General features: G+C 56.7%; 1 protein-coding gene across 1 annotated transcript in view; it reads left to right on the top strand.

The window, feature by feature from the left end:
- Window positions 1-468: 468 nt before the first annotated feature.
- DCHS1 (dachsous cadherin-related 1) overlaps window positions 469-26,328 on the top strand; it is a 43,235-nt gene continuing 17,375 nt past the window's right edge. Inside the window, 7 exon segments of the mRNA XM_079332085.1 lie at window positions 469-3,322; window positions 7,413-9,227; window positions 22,299-22,487; window positions 22,583-22,814; window positions 23,783-24,019; window positions 24,315-25,334; window positions 25,713-25,900. Coding sequence (XP_079188211.1) covers window positions 2,726-3,322; window positions 7,413-9,227; window positions 22,299-22,487; window positions 22,583-22,814; window positions 23,783-24,019; window positions 24,315-25,334; window positions 25,713-25,900 — 4,278 coding nt within the window. The 5' untranslated portion in view covers window positions 469-2,725.

Here is a 26,328-nt window from a genome sequence, read left to right as displayed (position 1 = left end):
CTACTGTCTGCTTTTGGTTCCATAACCTTCGTAGCCTGTTCTTGAGGCAGCAGCAGGATGCTGCTAAACAGCCCTATTGCTTAAGCATCACCAGACCAAGAGAGCCCAGCTTCTTCAGAGTTGTGTTATAAATTGACCAGATGTCCCAGACCACTACCTACCTCCCACAGATTTTCAATAACCTTCATGAACAGACAAAAATGTACAGAGGGTTCCAGATGTGGCCATATCCCAGTTGAAGGGGGATGATTATTTCCCTTGATCTGCTGCTGACCATTCTCCTGGTGCAGTGCAGGAAATTGTTTGCCTGATTTACAATGACAGCATCCTATTGACTCTTCATTCCACATTCATCCCTACCCTCGTGTTCTTTTCAGCAGGACTGCAACTTAGGACATGGTTCCCAACCTGTAAGCAATTTGGGGTTATTCTGACTCCAGTGCAGAACTTTGTATTTCTCTGAGTTTCTAGACACCCTTTGGACTAAAATGCCACATATCAGTGACCTCCTCGCAGTGTCATCTCCAGACTTGAACTCCATGTTATCACAGATTATCAACAAAGACACTGAGCAATAAATGGCACTGGCTCCTAAATCTATGCTTGGCATATTTTGTTGGCTCTTAGGCACCAACCCTGTATTGTGTCATGGATCACTCTACCCTTACAGCCCAGAGGTGCAGCCAGTCTTCAGCCCACTAATGTTCCATTTACTCAGACCATATGTCCTCAGGTTGTAAACTGAAACTCAGTGGGAGCAGCTGTCAATGCTGTCAAGGCACTTTGCATCTACTGCTTTCCCACCATCCATATAGCCTATCATTTTGTCACAAAAGCTAATTGGGCTGTTCAGGCATGATCTGTGCTTACTAAATCTATGCTGACTATTCCTGATCACCTCTTTGTTCTCCATATGGTTAGAAATGGATTCTCAGACAATGCAGTCCATGAGTTTTCCAGGTGTGGTGATGACCTTGAAAAACTGGTTGTTCCCTGAGTTCCTTATTTTCTTTCTTAAAGGTGAGTGTAATGTTTGAATAATACAATCATAGCATGGGGTGTTGGAAGAACCTTTAAGGCTCACCTCCTCCAACCCCCTTGCAATGAGCAGGGATATCTTCTACTGCACCAGGTGACTCAGAGCCCCATCCAACCTGACCTTGAGTATCTCCCCACCCTCACAATAAATATTTCTTCCTTACACCTAGTCTGAATCTACTGGGTTTTTTAGACCTTCATATCCTGTCATTACAGGCCCTGCTAAAAATTATGTCCCCATCTTTGTCGTAATCCCCCTTTAAGTTGTGGAAAGGGCTCTAGGATCTCCCCAGAGCCCAATTTTTCCAGGCTGAAGAACCCCAACTCTTTCAGCATGTCCTCACAGGAGAGGTGCTCCAGATGTCTGATCATTTCTGGGGCTCTTCTCTGGATCAATCCAATAGGTCTGTGTCTTTCCTTTACTGAGGACTCCTGGAGCAGTGCTCCAGGTAGGCTCTTTCCACAGTGGAGTAAAGGAGAGGAATTATTGCCCTGGTCCTGGTGGCCACACTATTGCTGACAGAAGCCAGGTGCTCTTAGCCTTCTTGCCCACCTGGGCACATGCTGTCTCATGTTTAACCACTGTCAAACAACACCCCAGATCCTTTTCCAGCTTTCCAGCCACTCTCTTCGCAGCCTGCAGTGCTGCCTGAGGTTGTGGTGATTTAAGTCCAGGACCCAGAACTTGGCCTTGTTGAATGTCATACATCAACTGATCAGCCCATCAATCCAGCTTATCCAGACCCCTCTGCAGAGCCTTCCTATGCTCCAACAGATCAATTATCCTGCCCAGCAGGGCTGAACCCATCAGCCTTCTCCTCATCCCTTGTTATCAGTTTGCCAGTCATGTTTATCAACAGGGTACGCTGTCTTTGACATTTCTTTTCTGGCTGACACACCTATAGAAACTCTTCTCATAATTCTTTGCATTTTCACCAAGGTCAGCTGCAGTTGTGCCTTAGCCTTCCTCACAACTTCCCTACACAGCTGGGCAAGGTCCCTATACTCCTCTTGGGATACCTGTTCCTGTTTCCACTGCTGTGCATTTCCACCTTGCTCTTTAGCTTGACCAGCAGGTCCTAACTCAGTTGTGTCAGTCTCTCACTTTCCTTGCCTGTTCTTACACATGCAGGTTGAGAGCTGTTGTACTCTACACAGAATGTCATTAAAGGTCTATCAGAGAAATAAGAGACATGATAGCTAAGTCAAGGCTGAAGTTGTTGAAACTGGAACAGGCACAAGTTTGTAAGGACCATCTGACCATCTCAGAGCACACTGAGCCGTGGCCTTTAGCAGATGACTTAGCAATGGACTCTAGTCAACAGCAGCTTCTCCACTAAGAAACCAAAGAAGGTCTAGCAGTGGTTATTGGCCCTAGGGGGCTGTGTGGCTCCAACATGGACACACTGACACTGCTGAGACCTGTCTGGAGCAGAGAAAAGCTGCCCAGGTGGCCAAGGCAAGATGAGGACCCAGTTGCTGTTGGAGATGCCTGGACAATCATCAGTCTTGGATTTTTCCCTGGCACAGACTGGTGGAGCCCCAGTCTCTTGTAGCACAGGCACATCGGGCGAGCATCTTCCAGCCTGGACCTTGGGAGCCCTGAGTGAGTCAAGGTGTTGGCAGGTCACAGGTACTTGAGCTCAGGGTTATCTGCGGAAGAAGCAACTGCGGTAGAGAGGAAAGAATGGCCTGTGATCATGTCCCCACATGCCATCAGCGTCTGTCACAGCCTCATTTCATCCCCTGCCCAGCCCTCTCCCTGCCCGGTCTCGTCCCGCTCCCGCTTCTGCCAACCCATTCCCATTTTCTCGGGCTCCCGGCACCCACCGCTTCCTTCCATATTTCGGTACCCCAGGTCCAGCCCTTCCTCCCTCTCCGTGCGGATCCTGCTGCCCGACCCCTCGGTGCCGGCCACACCGGCCCACCGCCCGCAGCCCCGTTCTCCCGCCCGGGGCCGCCCCGGGGCCGCGATCCGCCGGCGCGCTCCGGTGCGGGGCGGGGAGGGGGCGGCGGAGGGAGCGGGGGGCTGAGGGCGGCGCTGGGTCGGGTTTCAGCAGGAGCCTTCGCGCCGAGCCAGCTCCGAGCCGCCGCCGAGCGCTCCGCAGGGCCACAGCCGCACCGGGGCGGCCGCGGCACCGGGGGAGCGCCGGGGCGCTCGGGGCACTGGAGCGGCCGGCGGTACCGGAGCGGCCGCGGCGCCGGAGCGGCGGGGAGGCTGCGGGACTTCGCGGCGGGGCCGGACCCTGCGGGATGTGAACGCCGCCGGCACGGGACGCACAGTGTAAGTCCCGGCGCCGCCGACCGGCCCCAGCTCGCCCCCCGCCCGGTGTCCCGCTCGGTGGCATCGTCGCGCGGTGGGACCGGACCGGGACCGGGACCAGGCGCTTTGTTCAGCCTCCGCCGCGGAGACAATGGAGCTGGGGGGGCGGGGGGGGGGACGGGGGGACGCGCCCGAGGCGGCGCAACACCGCGGAACCGCGGCGGGACCGGGCTCGCTGGCGGCTCCGGCGCTGGCAGCTGCCGGCCGGGCCGGGCCGGGACCGGACCGGACCGGGCGCTCCCGGTGCCGCTGCGGGGCAGACCTGCCGAGGGGAGGGCGCTCGGCGGAGCCGTGGAGGCGCCGGGCGGGGGCTGCGAGCCCGGGCGGAGCGGGGAGCGGGGCTGGCAGAACGCCGGCACCGAGGCCGCCCGGTGCGGGACGTCCGGCAGCGCCGGGGACGGGGAGCGGCGGCTGGGGAGCTCCAGGGGAGAGCGAGCCCCGACAGCCGGCGGCTCCAGCGTACGGCGGGCAGGCGAGGCCCCGCAGCGCGGTGGCGATGGGCACAATCTGGCAGGGGCCGATGAGGCGCGGGGATGTCCCGAGACTGGGACTGTGGGAATTGGCTCCGCGCGGAAATATTTCGTTAGACTTTCCTTTGTGGGGGATGCGTTCTGAGAGACAGAAGAGCCCGCGGAGAGCCCCAGGGTGGCACAAAAATGGAATTCACAAGGATGCAGTAGGGGCTTAACTGCATCGCAGGAAAGGACTGGCACCGTCACTCTGACTGCTCGGGCCCATATCGGAGGGTGATGAGGCTGTGTGGCCGGGCTGGGGGCGAGCAGAAGGGTGCTGAGGGCCCAGGTGGGAGATGGTAGGAAAGCCAGGAGGCACGGAGGTGGCTGTAGATAGTGCTAGGCTGAGCAGAGGCTGAAAGCGAGTAGTTAGCCCAAGGCTGCACTGCAGGCAAGTCGGGGCTGTGCATGGTTCCGAGGGCAGATCATCTGAAACTAGAGAGAGTCTGTGGGAATGTACAGGAGGAAAGCATATTCCAGGTCAGCGACCAGTGCTCAGCAAAGATTAAACGGGCTTCCTCTTCTGGACTGGAGTCTGAAAAACATCATTACACGAGTCATGGCCTCTCATGTCAGACCTAGGGCATGGCATCAGCAACATCTGCAGCTTTCATGGAGTCTTTGCACAGCAAGCACTCTGACATCTGTTTGTGGCATGCACAGTGGGTGCCGTCTTTCCAGATCCTCTGCTGGGGCTGCTGTGAGCCCACTTCCCCTTTCTCGTGGCTGACACAAAGGCACAAGCTGCCACTGGCAAGGGTGCACACAGTGGTCCCAATGTAGTTCCATATCTTTTTTCTTCCAAAATGTCACACATCTGCTAAGTGTAGGCTGGGCTCCCCTGGTGCCCCAGCCTGTCAGCCCTAGGCTCAGATGGATGTTGTAGCTCGCTCCATTTTAGCTGCCCTTTCTGTCAACGTCGTCACCATGGCTCTGGACCTCAAAGACCTTTGTGAAGAGATTCTCATCCCAGTAGTTTTCTTCAGAGACTCCTGCTGCCGTTCTTCACAAGGGATCTGGGTGCCCGGTAGTGGGAGGGACAGAAAGGGAGCGGGGCAGTGTGGCTCACGTTACACGGACCGGCCAAGCCAGCCCCTGCACTGAGCTCTCTGCTAACTGAAAGCAGCTGTTCGGATTTTGTGACTCTGCATCCACTGAGGTCACTGCTGTTTTCCTCTGACCCAAGCCTGCAGACTTTGTAACGGGGATCTGCTGGTACCAAGGATGCCTTCTGCCCACCTCTGACTGGTGCAGCCTAATAACTGTTCAGTTGCACCTTTTGCTGAAAGGTAGGCTTGCCGTGAAACTACTCAATTGCATCTGGGCAGGGTCGAACTGAAGAAGCTTAGAGAGGCTTTCATCACCTGTCTTCCAGCCCAGAGACCCTAATTTTTGTTCCCAGCTGCTCTTCACACTCCCCGGATTCACTTTTCAAGTTTTTGTTCACCCCTCCAGCAGCCCACAAAGCCTCACTGGCTTCTCAAGAGCAACATTACTAATCGAACCAGGTGGGCTTTTCCCCATATCTGTGCCCTGATTTCTTCCAGACACTATCCACAGCTGTTAGCTCCATCCTGTCCTTAGTCACTGAGGTTGCCCCAGGGAATCTTGGCCTCTCTACCTGCTTTTCTTCACCTTTTTTTTTTCCCTTTTTTTCTTTTTTTTTTCTTTTTTTTTTTCTTTTTTTTTTTTTTTTTTTTTTTTTTTTTTCCCTAAGCTCCTGCCAACCCTTTAAGTTCCTCTGCCCTGGCCCTTCCTATGACCTGAGCGTCTGAAGCACCATTGGAATGGTGCAGTCTCATCACAGAAGCTACCTCAGACCCCATTCCCCCAGCACTGCATGTTCTAGGGATAGGCATTTACGCCTCCATCTGGGGAATCAGAACTATCTCCAACAGAGAGGCAGACCTGTCTAGGAGCACTGAGTTAGTGCAGGTTCCCAAATTGCAGCCCACAAAATTACCTTCTATTGACTTCAGGTCCTAGGACATTGTGAGGGTTCTTACTTGCTGGGTGCAAGGAGAGCATGTGGATTTACCTTAGGATGTGTGGACAGACCTCAGACTGGATTCCCACTGAAATAGACATTTTTTTATGGGTAGAAAATACTTTTAAATAATTTTTTTTTCTGTCACTAACCCAGGACTTCCACAGGAAAAAACTAAATCTAGACAGCTGCCCTGAGGTGGGAAAGGAGCCCCAAGAATACCATCATATGTTCCCTGGAAAGGGTTAACACCGCCACAGGGTTCTTTGGTCAAGGGCTGATATTCTTAGTCCCCAGACTAGGCATTGCCAGCCACCTCCATCCCCCAAGACAGGGAGGTTCTTGCTCCTGCATCTGACACGAGCGGCTCCTGAGTGTGGTTATGGGACCAGCAGCAAACGCTTTCAAGAGAGGCCAAGTGTGAGCTCATGCTGCCGCCATCCCTGCAGACCACGAAGCCTCGTTCGCTGGGGCTGAGCGAGCGTGGGGCTCGGTGTGCCTCGGCAGCTCCTTGGGGCTGCGTTATCGGGCTGTTCTCGGGCGGGGCGGGCAGTGCCGGGGCCGCAGCCTGCGGGCACGGGAGTGTGTCCGGAGTGCCGGCCGTGTCCGGCTGCAGAGCTGCAGGAGCTGTGGCTGCCTGCGCGTCCCTCCCCCACTGCTGCAATGAAATGCAGTTACGGGGGAAAGGGAGGGAAGGAGTCGGAGCCAGCAAGGAGCAGCGAGAAGGAGACAAAGGAGGGGAGTGAGCAGCGGAGGGTGTGGGACGGAGCAGCTGGCAGCTCCGAGGGAATCGCTGCGTTCCTGCTGCACTGCCACCGCCCTCCATGGTACCGGCTTGGGGCACCCGCAGATCCCCGTGCCAGCCCAAACAATGAGCATGGGCTGATTTTAAACCGGGCATTCCCAGCTGTGGGCACATCCTTTGCAATGCATCCTTTTTGATTTATTGTTCACTGCATGGAAGCCCACTCCAGTTCTGTGCTCCTTCCCAGGGACGCCAGATTTGCACTTCGTGGGTTTTTGGCACCTCTGTCGCTGAGGTCCTGAAAGGCACATTGCTGTGGAGAGAGGGGGGTGGGGGCTAGGGTCTCAACCAGTGACTCCCGAGCTATCTCGTAATTTGAGACCAGCTTTTTTCAGGGTGGAGAAATGCAGGGCTGCTGTTTGTCCAAAAACCTCTGTCCTCTTGCGGGCAGGCTCTGAATCTCCCAGGAAGCATTCAGCTGTTCAAGACACGGGGGCATGCTGCTCTGGGGCAGCTGATGCCAGTGCTGCCAGGCAGGCAATGGCTGGAAAAAGCACTTGAGGATGCAGGAAGCTCCTGTGTGACAGCTGCTCACCTCGGTGCACTGCCAGGTGTGACCTGCTGGGCTCACTCCAGGTGCTGTCCCAGGCCTTTGTCCTGGGCAGTCTCTGACACATTGTCCCATTTGTTTCTTGTGAGGCGATGCGTGTTGATCAGGCAGCAGGTACCACCCGCCTCCCCTTTGCAGGCTGTTTTCTGTCCTTCCTTTGCTCCCTCTTTACCAGTATCCTCTGGTCTGCATTCCAGGCAGGATTAAAGCAAACTCTGCAAAGGAGATCAAGCCACCCTCTGCTCTGCTGCTTGCCAGCCATGGAGCAAATGAAGAGGTCAACAATGCTTCTGCTGGAGCTGCTTATTCTTGGGGGCCTGAGAGCAGGGATGGGCTCTGCTGTCCTGGGCACCCTGGATCTACAAATAGATGAGGAGCAGCCAGCTGGCACCATCATTGGGGACATCAGTGCTGGCCTACCCCCTGAAACTAGCGCCTACATGTATTTCATCTCAGCACAGGAGGGCAGCGGCGTCTCCACTGACTTGGGGATAGATGAGAATACCGGGATCATCAAAACAGCTCGTGTCCTGGACCGGGAGACTCGGGACCGCTACAGCTTCATTGCTGTCACCCCCGAAGGCATCACGGTGGAAGTGAACATCCAAGTGAATGACATCAATGACCACGCCCCAGCGTTTCCCAAACAGCACAGCACCTTTCAGATCCCAGAGCACACTGCCATTGGCAGCAGGTTTCCCTTGGACCCAGCCTTTGATGCTGACAGTGGCCTCCTGAACACGCAGGGCTATACGATTAAGGGAGGGAATGTGGGGCAGGCCTTCCGCCTGGAAACGCGCCGAGGGCCCAATGGGGTGCTGTATTTGGACCTGGTGGTCAGCAGCGTTCTGGACCGGGAGAACCGTTCGTCATACTCACTGCTGTTGGAAGCCTATGACGGTGGTTCTCCTCCCCGGAGCACCCAGATGACACTGGATGTGTCCATTCAGGACATCAACGACAATGCCCCCAGCTTCAACCAGAGCCGCTACCATACGCTCATTTCAGAGAATCTCAAGCCTGGCAGCAGCATCCTGCAGGTCTTTGCCTCTGACGCAGATGAAGGTGACAATGGGGATGTGATTTATGAGATCAACCGACGGCAGAGTGATCCTGACCAGTACTTCACCATTGATGCCCGGACCGGAGTCATCAAGCTCAACAAGGGTCTGGACTATGAAGTGAGGAAGGTGCACGAGCTGGTGGTGCAGGCAAGGGATAGGGCTGTCCACCCTGAGGTCACCACAGCCTTTGTCACTATCCATGTGCGCGATTACAATGACAACCAGCCCACCATGACTATCATCTTTCTGAGTGAGGATGGCTCCCCACAGATCTCCGAGGGAGCCCAGCCCGGACAGTACGTGGCACGTATTTCTGTGTCCGACCCAGACTATGGAGAGTACTCCAATGTCAACGTCACACTGGAGGGAGGAGATGGCAAGTTTGCCCTCACTACCAAAGACAACATCATCTATCTGATCTGTGTGGACCAGCTTCTGGATCGGGAAGAAAGAGACTCCTATGATCTGCGGGTGACAGCTACTGACTCAGGAACACCCCCGCTCCGGGCAGAATCAGCCTTTGTGCTGCAGGTGATGGATGTTAATGACAATCCGCCGCTCTTTGACCAGCAGGAGTACAAGCAGAGCATCCCTGAGGTGGTGTACCCTGGCAGCTTTGTCCTGCAGGTGACAGCTCGTGACAAGGACCAGGGTCCCAATGGGGAGGTGCGGTACAGCATTCTGCATGGCCGAGACACCCACTCCAGCTGGTTTGCCATTGACCCTGCCACTGGCATCATCACCACTGCTGCCCCACTGGATTATGAGAAGGACCCTCAGCCTCAGCTCACTGTGCTGGCCACAGACCGGGGAACCCCTCCCCTCTCCTCCTCAGCTGTGGTGCACGTGGCCTTGCAGGATGTCAATGACAATGAGCCAGTGTTCAGGAGTAACTTCTACAATGTGTCCCTGAAGGAGAACACCCCTGTTGGGACCTGCTTCTTGCAGGTAGGTACAGGTGCCAAGGCCTGAGCTTGGCAGGGGCACAGACAGGTCTGTGAGCAGCCTGGGGTGGGAGACCTGCCACTGCAGGGTGTTTGGTGCAGGTGTGATGCAGGCATTGGTGGGCAGCGTTGGCAGCAGGAATGGAGTGGAGATCTCCACCCTTGGTGCGAGCCTGGAATGGGGCCAGGTCACGTACATCCTTTCTGTGTGCAAGTGGTGGGCAATGCCACTGACCTCGGGCACACTGCAAGGCTGCCCATCATGCAGAGCATGGTGTGGGCCTCTCTTGAGGTGGGTCCTGCTGTGCAGGCCTTGCTTGCAGCTGTGGGGAGCTACCTTGCAGGCAGAACACTCAAAATGGGGCTAAGGAACTGTCTCTGGGAAACTGCCTGTAGCCAGGCTTTGAACTTCCCTTTCTCCCTGTGAGGTCATTAGCCCAAGTTCATCAGTGTTGGTAAGGCTGGTTGTGAGCATTAGCATTAATTATGCTAATGAGATAATGAGCTGCTGCACCAGCCTTTATGTGGCAAGAGGTTGTGGCTGAAGCTGGAGAGCTGCTGGGCCTCCAAAAGCTCTGTGAGCCCATGATGAGCTAGTGATGCTGTTTGGATTCCATGTGTTCTGTGTTTGGTGTTTCTCTTGCAGCTCAGACTCTGGAGCTCTGGTACCTGGGGACAGGTGATGCCACCTAGCTGAGTTGGGATGAGGGCAGGTGTGGGGCTGCAGTGAAGCACTGCCAACCCCCAGTGTCCATGCCAGCCATGGCAGCATCCAGGCTGTCCACTGGGACAAGCACCAGTGGCACTGGGGGCACTGCTTTGCTGGGGGTGTGGGGCATGTCTGGCTGGGACCATGAGCAGCTCTGGCACCAGGTGGGTGAGAGGTGCCCAAGGGGACATGAGAAACAGGAATCCTGGCATCCATAAGACAAGGCTGGAGGAGGTCCTGTGATTTGGGAAAAAGGAAAAAGGGTCTGTAGGTCACCCTGGAGGAAAATTTGGAGCTGACAAGAAAGAGCAGCCTGTGGGTGCCCTGTGAGTACCTTGCAGGGGCATGAGGGCAGTGAGCGTGGGGTAGGGAGGATGGGCTGTGGGGTGTGTGTGTGTGTGTGTGTGTGTGTGCAGGTGACTGATGGTGTGGGGTGGGAGTGCTGGAGAGGGGCTTGCTGGGGAGTGAGTGCAGGGGATGGAGTAGGGGTGTGGTGGGAAGGAGGAACTGGGTGAGAGTAAGGGCCAGGTGTGGAGTGGAGAAGGCAGGTGGAACAGGGGCAAGCGTAGATCAGAGGGCTTAGGGACGGGTCAAGGTAGGATTGGGCAGAAGTGAGTGGGAGATGAGAAGAAAGATACATCTTCCTCAGGGAAAGTCAGGGGTCTGGGTGGGTGGGGATGGGGCAGGGCTGGGGGCCGGGTGGGTTCAGGGCTGGGTCAGAGCAGAGGCGCTGCGTGTCCTTGTGCGAGCGTGGCAGCCCCAGGCGTGTGCAGGTTGGGCTGCACAACCCCCGAAGGGAGGCCCCCCTTTTCCTTGTCCGTGCCTTCCTGCGCGGCGCTGCTCGCCGTGTGGGAAGGTTCTGGAAATGCAATCGGAGATGGCGGCTGGGCTCCTGACTGCGAGCTGGGGCCAGGCTGCGGGAGGGCTGGGCTGGGGGCTGGGGCCGCCCGGGCAGTGTCCGGGGCAGGGGCTGGCGCTGCGGGCAGGGGCTGCGCCGGCCTGGCAGCCGCTCGTGGCCCAGCCTTGGCGCGGCTCCGTGGCCTTGGCTCGGTCCTGGTTTGGTTTGGGAACAGCGCTGAGCGCAGGTAACTCCCGCGCGGCCTCGGCACAAAGCAAACAGCTCACACATCTGCTGCTGCTTCCTCTGAGCCAGGAAACGGGAGAGGATGGGAAAGGAGCCTGGCCAGGCCTGTGGCTTGATCGAGGATGCAGCAGGAGCCAGCCGAGTCTGGGCAGAGCCAGGTCAGGGAGCCCTGGGCTTGCAGCCCGGCACGGCCACCCCGTTCCTCAAAGAGGACGGCTTCAGAGGAGCTGCCAGGGCTCACGGTGGCCAGGGCTCACGGTGGCCAGTGCCCAGCACTGTTTCCCACAACGTTGCCTGTGCTGGGTGTGCTTCCCCCACAGCCCTTTTGTGCCATTGCTCCTGCTTGACTCCATCTCTCCATGGCTTCCAGGCGTTGGGGCTCACCCTGCCTCAGGACAGTACAGTATCTCTGCAAAGGTCTGGGTTTTGTCCAGACCCCCACAATGGTCATGAGCGCTCAGGTCACAGGCAGGCCCTGCAAGATGAGGTACAGGGCACAGGACAGTCACCCAGGTCAGCACAGAATTTAGTGGGTTTACTTCTCTGTCTGGTCCTCCACATTTTTAAGCAGAAAACCATGGGAGTACCAGGACTGTTTTTAAATAGTGATGTCTGCTCTCCATAGACAGGACATAAAGGTGGGGAAGGAAGGAGTCTCTGTGAGTGAGCAGGAGACCTAAGAATTGCTACAGATGATCTGCTCCCTTGCAGACTCCATTCTGTCTGCCCATCTTTGTGTCTGAGTATGAACAGGGATGAGCAGAGCAGGTTGCTGGCCTGAGCTTCCGAAAAAGAAAAAGCAACTCATAACATCTTCTCTGTTTATTACTTGTGTTTACACAGTAGCAGACTGAGCATGAAGCAAAGGAAATAGCAAACTCGCTGTTCAAATCTGAGATGAGAAAGAAACCCTGGTGGAGACAGAGCCCAGGGTAGAAGTGAACATGAGACCAGCAGAAAATGGAGCAGAGGACAGTCACAGGCTGGCTCCTCTCTGCCACCATGAGCTGATGATGCAGAAGCTTTAGGGCACTGGACCACGTTCCAATGCTGTGGTCTGTGATGCGAAGCACTGCTCTGGTATAAATTCACCCTGCTGGTTTAAATTTGTTTTAAACATTTCACTGTGTACCAGCACCCTGCATGCATGGTCAGATAGTGTTTTTCTGGGACTTTCTGACTCTTCATGCTAAATCAAGTATTGTCTGTGCTCTGGCAGAGAGAACTCTGAACCCTGTGTGGTGAGCATGGGCTGACTGGACAGCAACCTGAATGACGTGCAGTGGTGGATTATTGATTCTTGCATATATCCAGTATTGATGATTTTGGAACCAGGGTTTTACATACCTCCTTTGCACCCATACACATAAATGTCAGGGAACATCAGAAATTAAAAGCTGACCAGCAGTGCACCTAATGTAGTCTCTGCAGTTTTGGGGACAAGTCAGATGAGTTTTTGGTTCTGATTTGTGGTTCCATGGGACATTCATGGGCAGTGCTGCATGCATAGCACTGGGACAACCCCACGGGCTGTGCCCTAGGGAGGAAGATTTGCATGAAGAGCTGTAGGCTACACCAGGCCACATACACAATACTACCAAAAGAGAGTCTGGAGGGCTAATTCTGATGCCTTGGTTGTGCTGCCAAAGGGCAGCCATGCATGGACACTGCAGCAGCACAAGGACTACTGCTCACCAACTGCGGTCAAGGAAAGTGGTAAGAGGAACGGGGGCATTGCTGCCTGCATTTGTGTTCTTAGGGCAAGGGATTTAGCATCAACCTATTTTCAGACGTTTGCACAGCACAGAACAGGCCTCCCCCTCCTTAGAAACAAGAAGGCAAGCTTTCCAAAGCGAGATGGGGAGAGGCCTGGGAACGTGCTGGGGAGCAGAGCAAGGGGAGGGAGAGCATCACAGTCCTGAGGTGCAGGCTGCTGTGGAGGGGGGTCTGGGGGCACACAGGAGTGTGGGCATGGGGGAGATGCTGGTACATGGGGAGGTTGTGGGGGGAGGTGTGTGCTGTTGTTACCACCAGAAGAGCTGCATTTGTTCCAAATTCCTGTGAAAGTTATTTCCTTGCGCTGCCAGCAGCCTCCTCCTGGGCTTGGCACAGCAGCCAGCGCCATGATTAATTCAAGTAGCATTTCCCCTGGAGCTGCAGCAGCTTTTCCACTGCAGCTGAGAGGCCCCAGCCCCTCGCAGTCCTCTCCCCCCATCCTCTGCTCCTCCTCCCAACCCCCTCAAACAGCTCCCTCCTTCCTCCATGCAATTCCCAGCCCCCTCACAGCTGCCCCTTTACCTCTGCTTCAGCTCCTCAGAGCTCCTCTTTCTGCCACTGCCCTTGCTTACACAGCTCCCTGGTCCATGTCTGCCCACAGCCCCACCCATGCATGCTGCCCTCCAAAGGGCCAGTCCTTCTGCCCCCCTCCTATGGCCCCAGTCACCAGCATGCCCCACTCCCCCCAGTTTCTGCTCCCTCTTCTTCTCCCCACACCCGCTGGTCAGTGCCAGCTGCAATTGTCTTTTCTCCCAAGACCTTTGCCACTGTGACCCAGGGCAGCTCTCTTCCACCTGCATAGCCCTTGGGACATACCAGCCTCTCCCTGCTCCCTCTGGAATCCCAGGATGGTTTAGGTGGGAAAGGATCTTAAAGATCATCCAGCTCCAACCCTCTGCCATGGGCAGGGACTTCCTATCTTCCTTCCTACCTTCTGCTAGACCAGTCCAACCTGGCCTTGGACACTTTCAGGAATGGGGCAGCCACAGCTGCTCTGGGCAGCCTGTGCCAGGGCCTCACCACCCTCAAAGGGATGAACTTCTTCCCAATATGCCATCTAACCCTGCCCTCTGGCAGTGGGAAGCCATTTTCCCTTGCCCTGTCACTCCAGGCCCTTGTCCAAGGTCCCTCTCCAGCCCTCTTGGAGCCCCTTTAGGAAGGGACTCTAAGGTTTCCCTGGAGCCTTTTTGAGGCTGAACACCCCCATCTCACCTAGCTGTCTCCTGAGCAGCTCCATGTCCTCCTGATGTTGGGGGTCCCAGCCCTGCCTTGATCCCTAGGCTCACCCTGCCTGGCATGCTCAATCTTGTGCTGACCTCAGCCCAGTCTCTACTGCACATCTTGCCCATCTGTGTCCCATCTTTTTGTATAGACCTTCTCTGAGCACTCCCTGCCTGAGGTTCACATGGCTGAAACCTAGCCCCACAGCATGGTTTGGGGTCATTCTCGCTTCAGTGCCCCCCAGAGCCCTACCATTTCTGCCCTGTGCTGTGGCTCCTCCATTCAATCCCTGCTTCTTGAGCTCTCTTCCCTGCATAGCCCATCTTCCCAGCCCTGTTCCACGCCAGGATTCTCTGCCCCTTTCTGCTCCCCAGCTTCCAAGTCCTGTTCAGCTCCTGCACCTTCCATGGGACATCCTGTGCTCTATAGCTCCTGGCTGCAGATGCCATTTGACCAGTGAGGGCACCCAGGAACCCAGGTGCAGAACCTCACTCCTTGTCCTTCTGTGCCTTGGTCCATCCCTGTGCTTGGATCCCCTGGGCTCTCACAAGGGCTCTGTGCACTCCCAGGCTCCCTCACCTCTTTCCCAGCCCCACCATTCACATCCTGCCTCCCTGCCAGTGTCTGTGGTTAACCCCCTTCCCCTCATCCTCTGAACTGGAGGCTTTACCCCATCTCAGAGCAGTGCTGGAGGCCGTCAGCAGCCCCTGCTTCCCCATGCCCAGCTACTTGTGTGTCTGGCAGCCCTGTGTCCAGTGGAGCAGGGTGGGAAGAGACCTTAAAGCTCATCTCATTCCACGCCCTGCTATGGGCAAAGACACCTTCCACCGGGCCGGGTTGCTCCAAGCCCCATCCACCCTTGAGTGCAGTCACTCAAGGGGCAGTCACAGCCTCTCTGGCAGAGTGGAGGCTTGACTGTGACTCCTGCCCGTGTCTGGGGCCTGGGGGATCCAGAGGTGCGAGCCGGCAGTGCGGCAGTGCCCTGGGGCTCCCCGCACGGGGGGCTCTGCTGGCCACGGCGTCTGACCCTGGCCTTGGCCACGTGTGCTGGACTGTCGCTGGGCCGAGCCCTGGCCCTGCTCCCTCCCGCGGGACCCGGGCGTGCTGGAGGCACAGACAGAGCCCTGGAGCCAGGAATGGCTCCTGAAATAGCCGCAGGGCCGCCCTGGGCGCTTTCAGCTGGGCAGAGGCTGTGCCAGGCGGGAGGGCAGGACGCTGGCACGCACTCAGGCGCAGGGAGCCGTGCGTGGGATCGCTGACCACACTGGCGCCAGCCTCCCCTCCTCTCCCACCCAGAGCCGTCACTCAGAGGGGCGGGAGCCCCAGAGCCAGATGTTTGCCAAAGCCACAGCATAACATGTGCGCAGCAGAGCCCCGGCCGTGGCCAGGCTCCAGATGAGCTCCCTGCCTGCCGGCTGCGCTGGCTGGAGCGGGGAGCGTGGCTGAGGAGCGGAGCCCGAGCTGCTGAGCTGTGCTCCATCACTGCAGTGCTGGGGGCTGCTGGGGGCTGCAGGGCAGCAGGAGGGCTCTGGAGGCAGGAGGTGTGTGCGAGGGGCTCTGGTGATGCGCTTGAGGTGGCTCTGTGGGAAGGGGTGGCTTTGGCTCCCACAGGCAGTGCAGCTGAGGACCTTGGTGCAGGGCTGTACTTCAACCATCCCCATCTCTGGGAAATGTAAGAAGTCTGTTGTGCCTCGGCTCCACTTGTCCCTCCTCTCCTGCTGGGGAACTGGGAGGAGGGTGTGAAATGGCAAGGCCTCGATACCTGTCACTGCCCTCCCAGCTCTCCATGCAGTGGGGAGAGGCACACTTGGCCAGGACCTCACTTCCCTTTCCAAGTCTGGTGCTCTGGTTTCTGGCTGCCCAACCCTGAGTCATCTTGCTGTTCTCCTTTGTTGTCCTCCGATGCTCTGTGGTGGCCACAGCACTCCCACCTCATGCTGTTCTGCCCAGCTGCAGGGCAATCCAGCAAAGCCTCCTCACCACATCTGCGGGGAAGGAGGGCAGGTAGCAGATGCTGCTGCCCAGGGTGGTCAAGGCTGCCGTGCAGGGATAGGGAAGCAGATCAGCTTTCTTGGAACTGTTTGAGCTCAGTGGTGAACTGTTCAGGAGGGTGTTTGGCTGGAGATGACAGAATGGTTCAGTTTGAAAAGGACCCCTTGAGATAATCTGGTATGGCCCCCCCATGCATAAGCAGCACCGTCCAGAGTTGGTTGTGCAGGACATCCCCACTTTCCTGGGCAACCTCATAAAGGAAAAGTGCTTCCTGATCTTCTCCTGTGTTCACATGCCCTCTGATCCCACCACTGGGCTCAACTGGGAAAGAGCCTGGATCCATCCTGTTGTTGCCCTCTTTCCTGTATGAATGATACCCCTTCTCCCAGCTGAACCATCCCAGCTCCCTTTTTGGGGTCTTTTGTCACAGGAGAGGTGCGCCAGTCCCTTCATCATCTTTGTGGCCCTTCACTGGACTCTATCCATTATTTCCATTTCACTCCTGTACTGGGAAGCCAGCACTCCAGCTGTGGCCTCACCACTGCTGAGGAGAGGGGCAGGATCCTGTCCCTGCCCTGCTGGCCATACTCACGCTGAAGCTGCCCAGAACACCATTCTCCTTCCTTGCAGCAAGGGCACAATGCTTCAGCTTGGCAGCCATGAGGACCTGGAGGGCCTCTTCTGCCAAGCTGCCTCCAGTGCTGCAGCCCCCAGCATAGACTGGTGCAGGGGATTGTTCCTTCCCTAGGGCAGAGCTCTGCATTGTCCCTTGCTGAAGTTTAGGAGGCCTCTCATCTATCCCTGCAGCCTCTCAAGGTCACTCTAGGTGCAGCATGACCCTCTGGCACATCAGCTGCTCCTCCCAGTTTGGGGTCATCAGCAAACATGCTCAGGGCACACACTGCACCATCAACCAGGTTGTTAATGAAGATCAAACAGGACACAGGACTGACCCCTGGGGTACACTGCTGGCTGCTGGCCTCCAAGCAGATATTGTGTTCCTGATCACCACTCTCTGGACAGGAGCCCTTCAGCTGGTTTTCAGCTGAACGAGCACCTTGTGGGGGAGAGTGTCAAAGAATTTAGTGCACTTCAGCTGGACAATATCCACTCCTTTTCTCTCATCCACCAGGCCAGTCATTCATCAAGTGGTTCAAGCATGATTTGTCCTTAGGGGAAGCTGTGCTCACCATTCCTGATGATTTTGTTGTCCTTCCCATGCATAAAAATGGTTTCCAGGATTAGCTGCTCCATCAGTTTTCTGGGGATCAAGGTGATGCTGCTTGTTTTGTAGTTTGGGTTCTCCTGCTTACTCTTGAAGATCAGGGAGAGATTTACCTTCCCAGTCTTCAGGCACCTCCCAAACACTATGAATGAGCAAAGATTATTGTGAGGGGCCTAGCAGTGATGTCTTTCACCCTGGTCTCTGAGATCCTCGAAGACCCATCTTTCAAGTAGAGAGTAAGGGAAAGAGGGCATTAAGTACCACAGTCTTTTACATGTCCTGTGTCACCAGGTCCTTAGTCTCCTTCATCTGCAGACCTACATTTTACCCAGCCTTGCTTTTGTCACCAATGTACTTAGAGAAGCCCTTCTTGTTGGCTTTGACATCCCTTGCCAGATTCAAATCCAGCTGGGAATGCCAACAGCTGCATTCCCCTGCAATTACACTGATCAGTGAGTGATTTCAGCAAAAGGTGCCCCAGATGTGTTCCCCAAACCCTGCTGTGCTAGCAGTCCATTCTACACCTATCAACCAAGTCTTCAAAACACAGTATCAGGGTCATCCCCATCCATCCTTAATATGTCCTCTGGTCTCAAAAGCATTTGCCTTTTCATTTGCATCCATTATCTGACAAAAAGTTGTATTTTCTCTGTCACTTTCATCCAGATCCTTTCCCTCATTGTGGCCCTCAGGCAGAGCACTGCTCATGGACCTCTCCCCAGATCCTTTCTTTCACCCACCTGATTCCCCAGCCCTCCAAACTGTAGTATCTTGCCTTGAATATGGGGACTGTGGGAGGCAGTGTCTAAATCCTTCTAAAGTCAAGGCAACTGCACCCACAGCTGTCAGCCCTTTGGCCCCAGATCCCATCACTCCACCACAGAAAGCAAACAGGCTGGTCAACCCATGATGGCTCTTCCCTTCCAGGATCTTTCATGTGTAGTAAGTAAAACTTACTACAAGAAGACTCACTCCATCATTCTCCCGGGGCCCAAAATGTGGCTGACAAGAACGTAGACCCTGAGATGATCCTTTTGGCCTTTATTGAGGTGGGATGTGGTACTTGCATTCCTCCAGTTGTCAGGGATCTCCCCTGTTTGCACCTCATGTGAAGAGCAGCTCTACAAATCCATTTCTGTCAGCATCCATTGTGGATTGACGTGGATCGATCTGTTTAAAGAAACACTGACTCTATCTTCACCCCTCTCTGGTAGCTCTGAGTCCTTTTGAAAAGTGAGGAGGCCTGGGAGGCTGGTGGAGCCCGGGCTGGGGAGGCACTGAGTGTTCCAGTCTTACCTGGGCGTGCTGCTGCTGAGTCCCTTCTCCAGAAATGGGCCCTTCTTCAGACCTTCATTACCATCACAGTGCTGCAGGCTCTTCTTGGCACGCTCAGGCTTGAACTTTGACTTTGTTGACGCACTCCTGGCTTGCCTGAGATCCCTACTATGTATCTTGCCTCCGTGTCCATCTCAAAAAGTTGTGGAATGGTTTGGGTTGGAAAGGACCTCAAGTATCATCTCATTCCACCCTCCTGCCATGAGCACTGTCCCAGGCTGCTCCAAACCCTGTCCAACCTGGCCTTGGACACTTCCAGGGATGAGGCAGCAACAGCTTCTTGGGGCACCCTGTGCCTGGGCCTCACCACCCTCACGGTGAAGAATTTCTTCCCAATATCCAGTCTAAACCTACTTTGTCTCAGTGAGAAACTGTTCTCCCTTGTCCAGTCCCTCCTGGCCCTTTAAAATAGCCTCTCTCCATCTTTCTTGTTGGCTTCCTTCAGGTACTGAAAGACCACAACTGGGTCACCCCAGAGCCTTCTCTTCTCCAGGCTGAGCAATCCCAGTTCTCTCAGCACACACCACCTCTTGCATGGCAGCTTAGCCCTGAGGCCCCTGCTTAGCCCAGGCCATCTGCTGACGTCTCTGTGTTTTCCTGAGCACTGGCATGGGCTGTTCTGCAGTGTGCTGTCCCGAAGGCTTGCCAGCTTTCCTGAGCTGCCTTGCCTTTAATGCTGCCTCCCATGAGATCCCTTCCATCAACCAGTTCCCTGTAAAAGCTGAGATCTGTCTTGCAATCCAGGGTCTGTACTCTGCTTCTCTTGTTCCTCACTCCCTTTAGGATCCTGAATCTGCTGCTTCATGGTCACTGCAGTCACAGCTACTGCCAGCTGCCACATCCCCAGTCAGTTCTCCCTTCTAGGGAACAGCAGATCCAGCTGTGTGCCACCCCTGCTTGGCAGGGACATTGGAATCCTTTGTGAGACCAGAGATCTGTGATCCTGGCTTCCTCAGGTACTGCTGCCTCCTTGGCAGCTTCAGGTCAGCAATCTCCTGGCAGAGCATTGATGTTGTTCTGCTTAAAGCCTTTTAGCTGTGTGGGCTCTGTTCAGAAGTCAGAGGTGAGAGGGCAGTGGGGCCACCATTCAGGCTCAGAGCCCTGGCTTGTGCTCCCACATATTCGAGCAGCAGGACTGGCACAGCCCCAGTGGAGAGTTTCCCGGGCAGTTCCACAGGCAGCTTGACCCTGTTTCCCTCTATTTTTCAGGCAAACATCAGGAGTCTCATGAGTGAGCTGCAGTAAAACCAGCTGTGGATCCAAGATCTGGGGCGGATGCTAAATACAGAGCCTCGGGCTGCCCTGCATTAGCTTCTAGCAAAGTTCCTGGAAAAATGTTCATGCTTGGTTTAAAAATTTCCAGAAGTGGTGAGCTCACCGCAGGCCTTAATGAGCCGTTTTGGTGGCTAATTGCCCCCACAGCTAAAAATGTGTCCCTGTCCCAGACTGCGTGTGCTCTGAGTGTGCAGCAGCACATGCCAGCTGAAATGGGGTGGCTGCCATACCTGGTGGATGGTGGATCCCTGTGGTGTCTCTCAGGACCCCCAGGAGGCATCACCCAGCTGCAGTGGGGATCCTGCTGTCCCTGGGGCTCGTGCCAGGCCCTGCTGAGCATGGGCTGCCCACAGGCAGTCAGCCAGCCACATCCCATGGGATTCACTCACGGGATATCAGCAGTCTGCAGGCAGGGACATGGGACTGGAGTGCACCAGCCACAGCCCCCCTCCCTCTGTACTCAGTGACAGAGCACAGAGCAAAGTGTCCAGTGGTCCCAAACTCAGCCAACACCATTCTCTGGTCTAGCAGGGGTTTGCTGTTCCTGTGGCTTTTCCCTAGGCACCAGTTTAGTATTGCCCGTCCAAGGGAGACAAGAACCAGGTGCAGGACTCCAGTTGTGGTTGCACTAGTGATGTGACCTCTCTTAGACCCTAAGTAGGCTTGCATTGGGCAGAGTTTTGTGTTAGACCAGTGGTCCACAGATGGTCCCACCACAGGATGGGATGGTGAAGCACTAGGTACATGGGATACCCTGTTCTCATACCACACTGCTGGCTCCACCAGTTATCTTGCTGGAAGATGGCTCTGGGTACCAGGAACTGCCAGGGAGATGGTGCTGCACTACACAATAGGGACAGCTCATCTATTGCTCCACTGTCCCTGAAACCTAACCCAGGTCTTGTGGCAGGAAGCTGGATATTCCCCCTTTGGGTATTCCTGAGAGTGGCACCCGTTGGAAGATGGTTACAGTGATGAAGTGAGGCTCTTCTGAAAGTCCCTGGCCTAAGGAGCCCAAAGCTATTATCTCACTCTGCAGCTGAGCGTGTTGCTGTACAGTGATTAAAGCAGCTGATGTGCATTTTGGATAAGCTTCAGAGTGAGAAGTTCATTGTGAAGGCAAGAAAAGTCTTAGTTTACCATATAGTGCCTATTGCAGTCACGGTGGCAGCTGGTCAGTTCCTTATGCATTTCCATCTGCAGTGGTGGGGAAGGCTGGCAGCTGCCCCAGGGAATGGCAGAGGCACAGTGGGGTGGGTACAGGCTGTACCCCAGTGAGAGGCAGCGTGGAGCCGGTGTACTGGGAGCCTGCATACGAGCTCCAGTGCTGTCAGATTTGTACTCTGCTCAGCAGCAGGGAGGGGGCGGAGAGCTCTAGGTGGGCCCAGTTTCCCAAAGTGCCTCCTGACCCAGTTCTCTCTCAGCACCTGTGTTTCCAAGTGCTCTGCAGCTGGAGTGGGGAGGGGGGATCCTGTTGCATGGCACTTCTGGCAGCTGCAGCAGGTTTGGGGAGCAGATCCTCTGCACAGGAGCTGAGAGCTCACTGGAGATGCAGTCTCAGTTTCTCCCTGCAGGCAGCCCCTCAGCCCGCAGGCAGCAGGCTGGTGGGGTTGTCACAGGTGCTGGGCAGGGCAGGGTGGTCCCAGCCCTGCCCAGCTGAGTGTTTCTGCAGGCACAGCTGCTCTGTGTGTCGCGCTCCTCCATCCCCGACGGCTGCAGCCCCCGGCCGGGCCCTCTCCTGGCGCGCGCGCGGCGTTCCTGCGCTCCTCGTGCGGGAGCGAGGCCCCATGGCTGCTGCGGGGAGGAGCTGTGCCTGACGAGGCCTGAACTCCACTTCACCCGGGCCTGGCCCAGCTGCCTGCCCCCAGCTCTGTCCCCCAGCTTTGTTCTCCATGGAGCTCCCAGCTGGTGGAGGAGCTGTGGGCAGGGATGTGGAGTCCGGAGTTGGTTTCCGCTGACCTGAGCTCTGTAGGAGCCCGTGGAGGAGCTGGGGAGGGCAAGCAGGGAGCAGCATTCATCCTCCTGCCATGTCTGTCATAGTGGGTGCAGTTCTTGTGCTACAGACAGCCTGAGACTGGACTGTCACAGGGCAGTGCCACCCTCCATCCTCATGCCCGGTGTCCGCTAGACACAGAGCTTTGAGAGCAGCACAGAGCCAGGGCCATGGTGACAGGGGCTGGTTGACTTTTTTCCTGTCCCATCCTGAGTGTCTGCAGAAAAGAAGGAACAGAGGTGCAGGGGCTGCCGCAGCTGCAGTGCTGTGTGTCCTGCAGAAGCAGCAGTGGCTGGTCTGGAACAAGAGGCACAGTTGCTGTCACACTGCGTTGTGATGCCAGCTCTGAGCATGCTGGGGCCACTGCAGCCGTAGAGCAGAAGGTGGCACTGGGTGTGCTGGTGGTGCTGGGCTGGGTCTGGCCTGCTGGTCTGTTCTGTTCAGGTGATGCCTTCCCTCACACAGGTGACAGCCACAGACGCAGACAGTGGTGCATTTGGCTCCCTTTCCTACTCCATTGGCTCTGGCATCGGCAGTGTTGTGCCCACACAGTTCAGCATTGACAAGCACTCAGGGCAGCTGTGCACGGTGCAGCCCCTGGACCGTGATGAGGGCACGACTGCCTACGACTTCACCATCACTGCTGTGGATGGGGTGAGTGCTAGCCAGGCTGCGCTCGCAGGGTTGCTGGCCCGTTGTGCAGGGCTTGCTGCCGTCCTGGCTCTGTCTCTGATCCGCTGCCTCCTCAGGGCGGCCTGAACTCCATGGTGTATGTGAAGGTGTTCCTGGAGGACACAAATGACAACCGGCCGGTGTTTTACCCGCTGGAGTACGCTGCCAGCATCAGCACCCAGAGCATGCCAGGGACAGCCGTGCTGCGGGTCACCGCCCACGACAAGGACGAGGGGCTGAACGGGAGGGTGACCTACCGCATCATCCTGGGAAACTCGCCCCCCCTCTTCTCCCTCAACAAGGACACAGGTGAGAGCTGCCAGCCGCCAGAGCAGGCAGCAGTTGGAGCACTGTGATGTGGCACAGGGAGCAGCCTGAGTGTCACTGCTTGGCCACCTCAGCAGAGCAGTCTGTCCCCAGAGAACATCTGTTCCTTTCCATGCCACATCTTTCCCTGCTAAACTTCCTTAGCCTCTGGTAACCCCTTCCCAGACTCAGTCACTGCCTCTTGTTTCTGCTCCCGGTTCTGTTCTTCATGTGTCCTGTCTTCCTTCTTCTCCCATTCCTGACTCACTGTGCCTTTCCTCTCGTGTGCTGATGCTTCTCCCCATTGGCTGTACCCTGCTTCCTTTCTTGTCCCTGCCAGTCCCCTCTTCCCCAGCTCAGTTAACTCGCCTCTATAACTCTGTCACTCTTGATCCCACTGTTCTTGTTGGCTGCATCTGCTCGAAGCTGGAGCAGTTTCTGCTGGGGAAGTGGGCTCTCAGCAGGACAGAAAGGTGCATTGGGGCATCTGCACACTGGTACTCAAGTTTCCATCAGGTGACTGGAATGAGATAAACCCTACCAGCCCTCCTAATGCAGGGCCACCTCCTTTGTAGGGCCTATCAACTATGGTCCTTCACTTCTGCATCCCCACCCAGAGCCTCTCTGCCAGCCCAGGGCCCATTTGCTGTGTTATGCCACTCACCCTGTGCCCCAGATTGGAAGCCCTCTCCCCTCCTTCCCCTCTCCCAAGATCTGCCTTCTGGCACATGTCCCACAGCCTGTACCTCTGCTTAACTCAGAGCTGGGTGTCAGATTAAGTGTGGAGGATTTGGGGAGGCTTTCCTGGGAGAGCTCCACTCATTCACTCCAGCTCCTCCGTGGTGGGCTCCCACTGTGATGCACATTCTTTCCCACCCCTTCTGGTCTGTCTTTTCCAGCTTACGGTTTGTCACCTGGTGCCAGGTGACAGGGGTGCAGCACAGTGCCACATCCATGACTTTCTCCCTCAGGTGTCATCTCTCTGTCATGGTCTCTGAGTGGCAAAGCCAACACCCTGGTGCAGCTGGTGATCTCTGCTCAGGATGGTGGGGGCCTGCAGGCACAGCCGAATGCCCGGGTAAACATCAGCATCGTGGAGGGCACAGTCTCACCCCCTGTCTTCGAGCAAGCTCAGTATTTCTTCAGCGTGCCCGAGGACGTGCCACAGGGTGCCAGTGTGGGGGCTGTCTGGGCCCAGAACCCGCCAGGTATGAGCTTGTCCCTTTTGCATGTTGTCACTTTCCCTGTCCCCACACCATCCTCGAGGTCCAGCATCCACCACGCTTCCTTGTGGAGTGGCCCTGCTCTGAGAGCTCCACACAGCCACATCAGAACGTGCACCCAGCTCAGCAGCTGTGCTTCACAAGTGTGCGTGCACACCTGCGTGTCTGTGCCCATGGGCACAGTGCTGTGCACGCCTGGGACCGCGGCTTCCTGACCGTGGGGCTGAGGAGTGAGCTGGATGGCAGCTCATTCCTTCCGTCTCCGTCCTCTTGCCCGCAGGTCATGCGGATGACATCTTCTATTCCATCTCCTCGGGGGACCCTCATGGCTATTTCTCCATCGACTCGGCCTCGGGGCAGCTCTGCACCAGCCTGCCTCTGGACCACGAGTCCCAGTCCGTCCTGATGCTGGACGTGCAGGCCCGGAGCGGCTCACCCCCTGCCTACAGCAGCACGCGCGTGAAGATCTCGGTGTCGGATGTGAACGACAACGCACCGGCATTCCCGGCTCCCTCCGACTCCATCTTGCTGCCAGAGGCCACAGAGCCTGGGACCACGGTGTACACCGTGCAGGCCGAGGACCGCGACAGCGGGGCCAACGGACAGGTGACCTTTGAGCTGGTGTCGGGGGGCGAGGGCGCCTTCGTGGTGGAGCGTGCCTCGGGGGCGGTGCGGCTGCTCGGGCCCCTGCAGCACGAGGCCGCCTCGGCCTACAGCCTGGCCATCGCGGCCCGGGACGGCGGCGCGCCCCAGCTCAGCTCCACCTTCACGCTGCTGGTGCACGTGCAGGCCGAGCACGACAACGGGCCCATCTTTGACACTCTGAACTACCGCGTGGAGGTGCAGGAGGGTGTTCCCGTCTCCACGCGCTTCCTCCAGGTGAGGGCCTTGGCGCACGGCGCGGGATCCGCGGCCCTCACCTACCACCTGCGGGCGGACGGGGACGCCGCCAGCTTCGGCATCGTGCCCGAGAGCGGCTGGCTGTACGTCAAGAGCGCCCTGGACCGCGAGACGCGGGACCTGTACGTGCTGACGGTGCTGGCCTCGGTGGGAGGCACCGGGGCCGCGGCAGACGCGCGGAAAACCGGCACCAGCACCGTGCGGATCAGCATCACCGACGAGAACGACAACAGCCCTCGGCTGAGCGAGGAGCGCTACTTCTTCACCGTGCCTGAGAACCAGGCTCCGGGCAGCAGCGTGGGCAGGGTGATGGCGAGTGACCGGGACGCCGGGCAGAACAGCCGGCTCACCTACCGCCTGCTCCAGCATGACCCCAACTTTCTCATCCACACACAGACAGGTGAGAGGCTCCCGGCATCCCAGCGGGGGCCAGCTGGTGAGGAAGCCCAGGGCAGGGCAGCAGTGATGGCAGCCAGACCAATGCAGCTGCAGAATATTCACCGTACTGCCCCCACAGTGCTGGGCCCCAGCAACACACGTGATAACACAGCTGAGCACAGGCTCTGCTCTAATGCATCTTGTGGGCTGAGCTGTGTCCCCACTTATCAGTGTTCTCACTTCTTGTGCCTGCCCTATTCCTGGAAGTTTTCAAGGCCATGTTGGATAGGGCTTGGGGCAACCTGGCATAGTGGAAGATGTTTCTGCCCAAGGCAGGGTGGAACAAGATGGGCTTGAAGGTCCTTTCCAACCCAAACCCCTCTGGGATTCTCCCTCACAGGAGAGGTCAGCACCAAGCACAGCTTGGATCGGGAGCAGCAGTCCAGCTTCCAGCTCCTGGTGATTGTGCAGGATGGGGGAGCGCCACCCCGCAGTGCCACCGGGACCATCTATGTCACTGTGCTGGATGAGAATGACAACGCTCCTGCTTTCCTCCACGTGGGCAGTGGTCAGGAGCTAACTGTGCAGGTAGGGCTGCAGCTGGACCACTGAGGCAAGGGCCTGGTGGCCTCTGGATGCGGGGGCAGGTGGTACTGCTGGGGAACAGGGAGTGGGTACCCAGGAGAGTCTCAGGGCTGGAGATGAGCAGGCACACATCGGATCCATGCAGCAGCCAGGACAGTTTGGTAAATGTGAGATGTGGCAGGAGGGGCATGTTTTTGGGCAATGCAGGTATCCTGGTGCACAGAGCAGGCAGGGCCTCTGAAGAGCTCTGGCACAAGCAGGACTGGCCAGTGGGCAGAAGCTCTTGGCTTGCACGTGCCTGTAGGGAGGGAGAGCAAAAGGAGCCTGAAGCTGACACAGGTTCAGAGAAGAGCCAGGGTAAACAGTGGTGAGCAGGGAGACTCAGGAGACTGTCACTCTAGTCTGGGGATTTTGGGTACAGCCGCTCATCT

Source organism: Erithacus rubecula, assembly GCF_903797595.1.
Source record: "Erithacus rubecula genome assembly, contig: scaffold_149_arrow_ctg1, whole genome shotgun sequence".
Classification (NCBI taxonomy): domain Eukaryota; kingdom Metazoa; phylum Chordata; class Aves; order Passeriformes; family Muscicapidae; genus Erithacus; species Erithacus rubecula.
The sequence above is the reverse complement of the archived record's forward strand: the minus strand, read 5'-3'. Positions and strand labels throughout refer to the sequence as shown.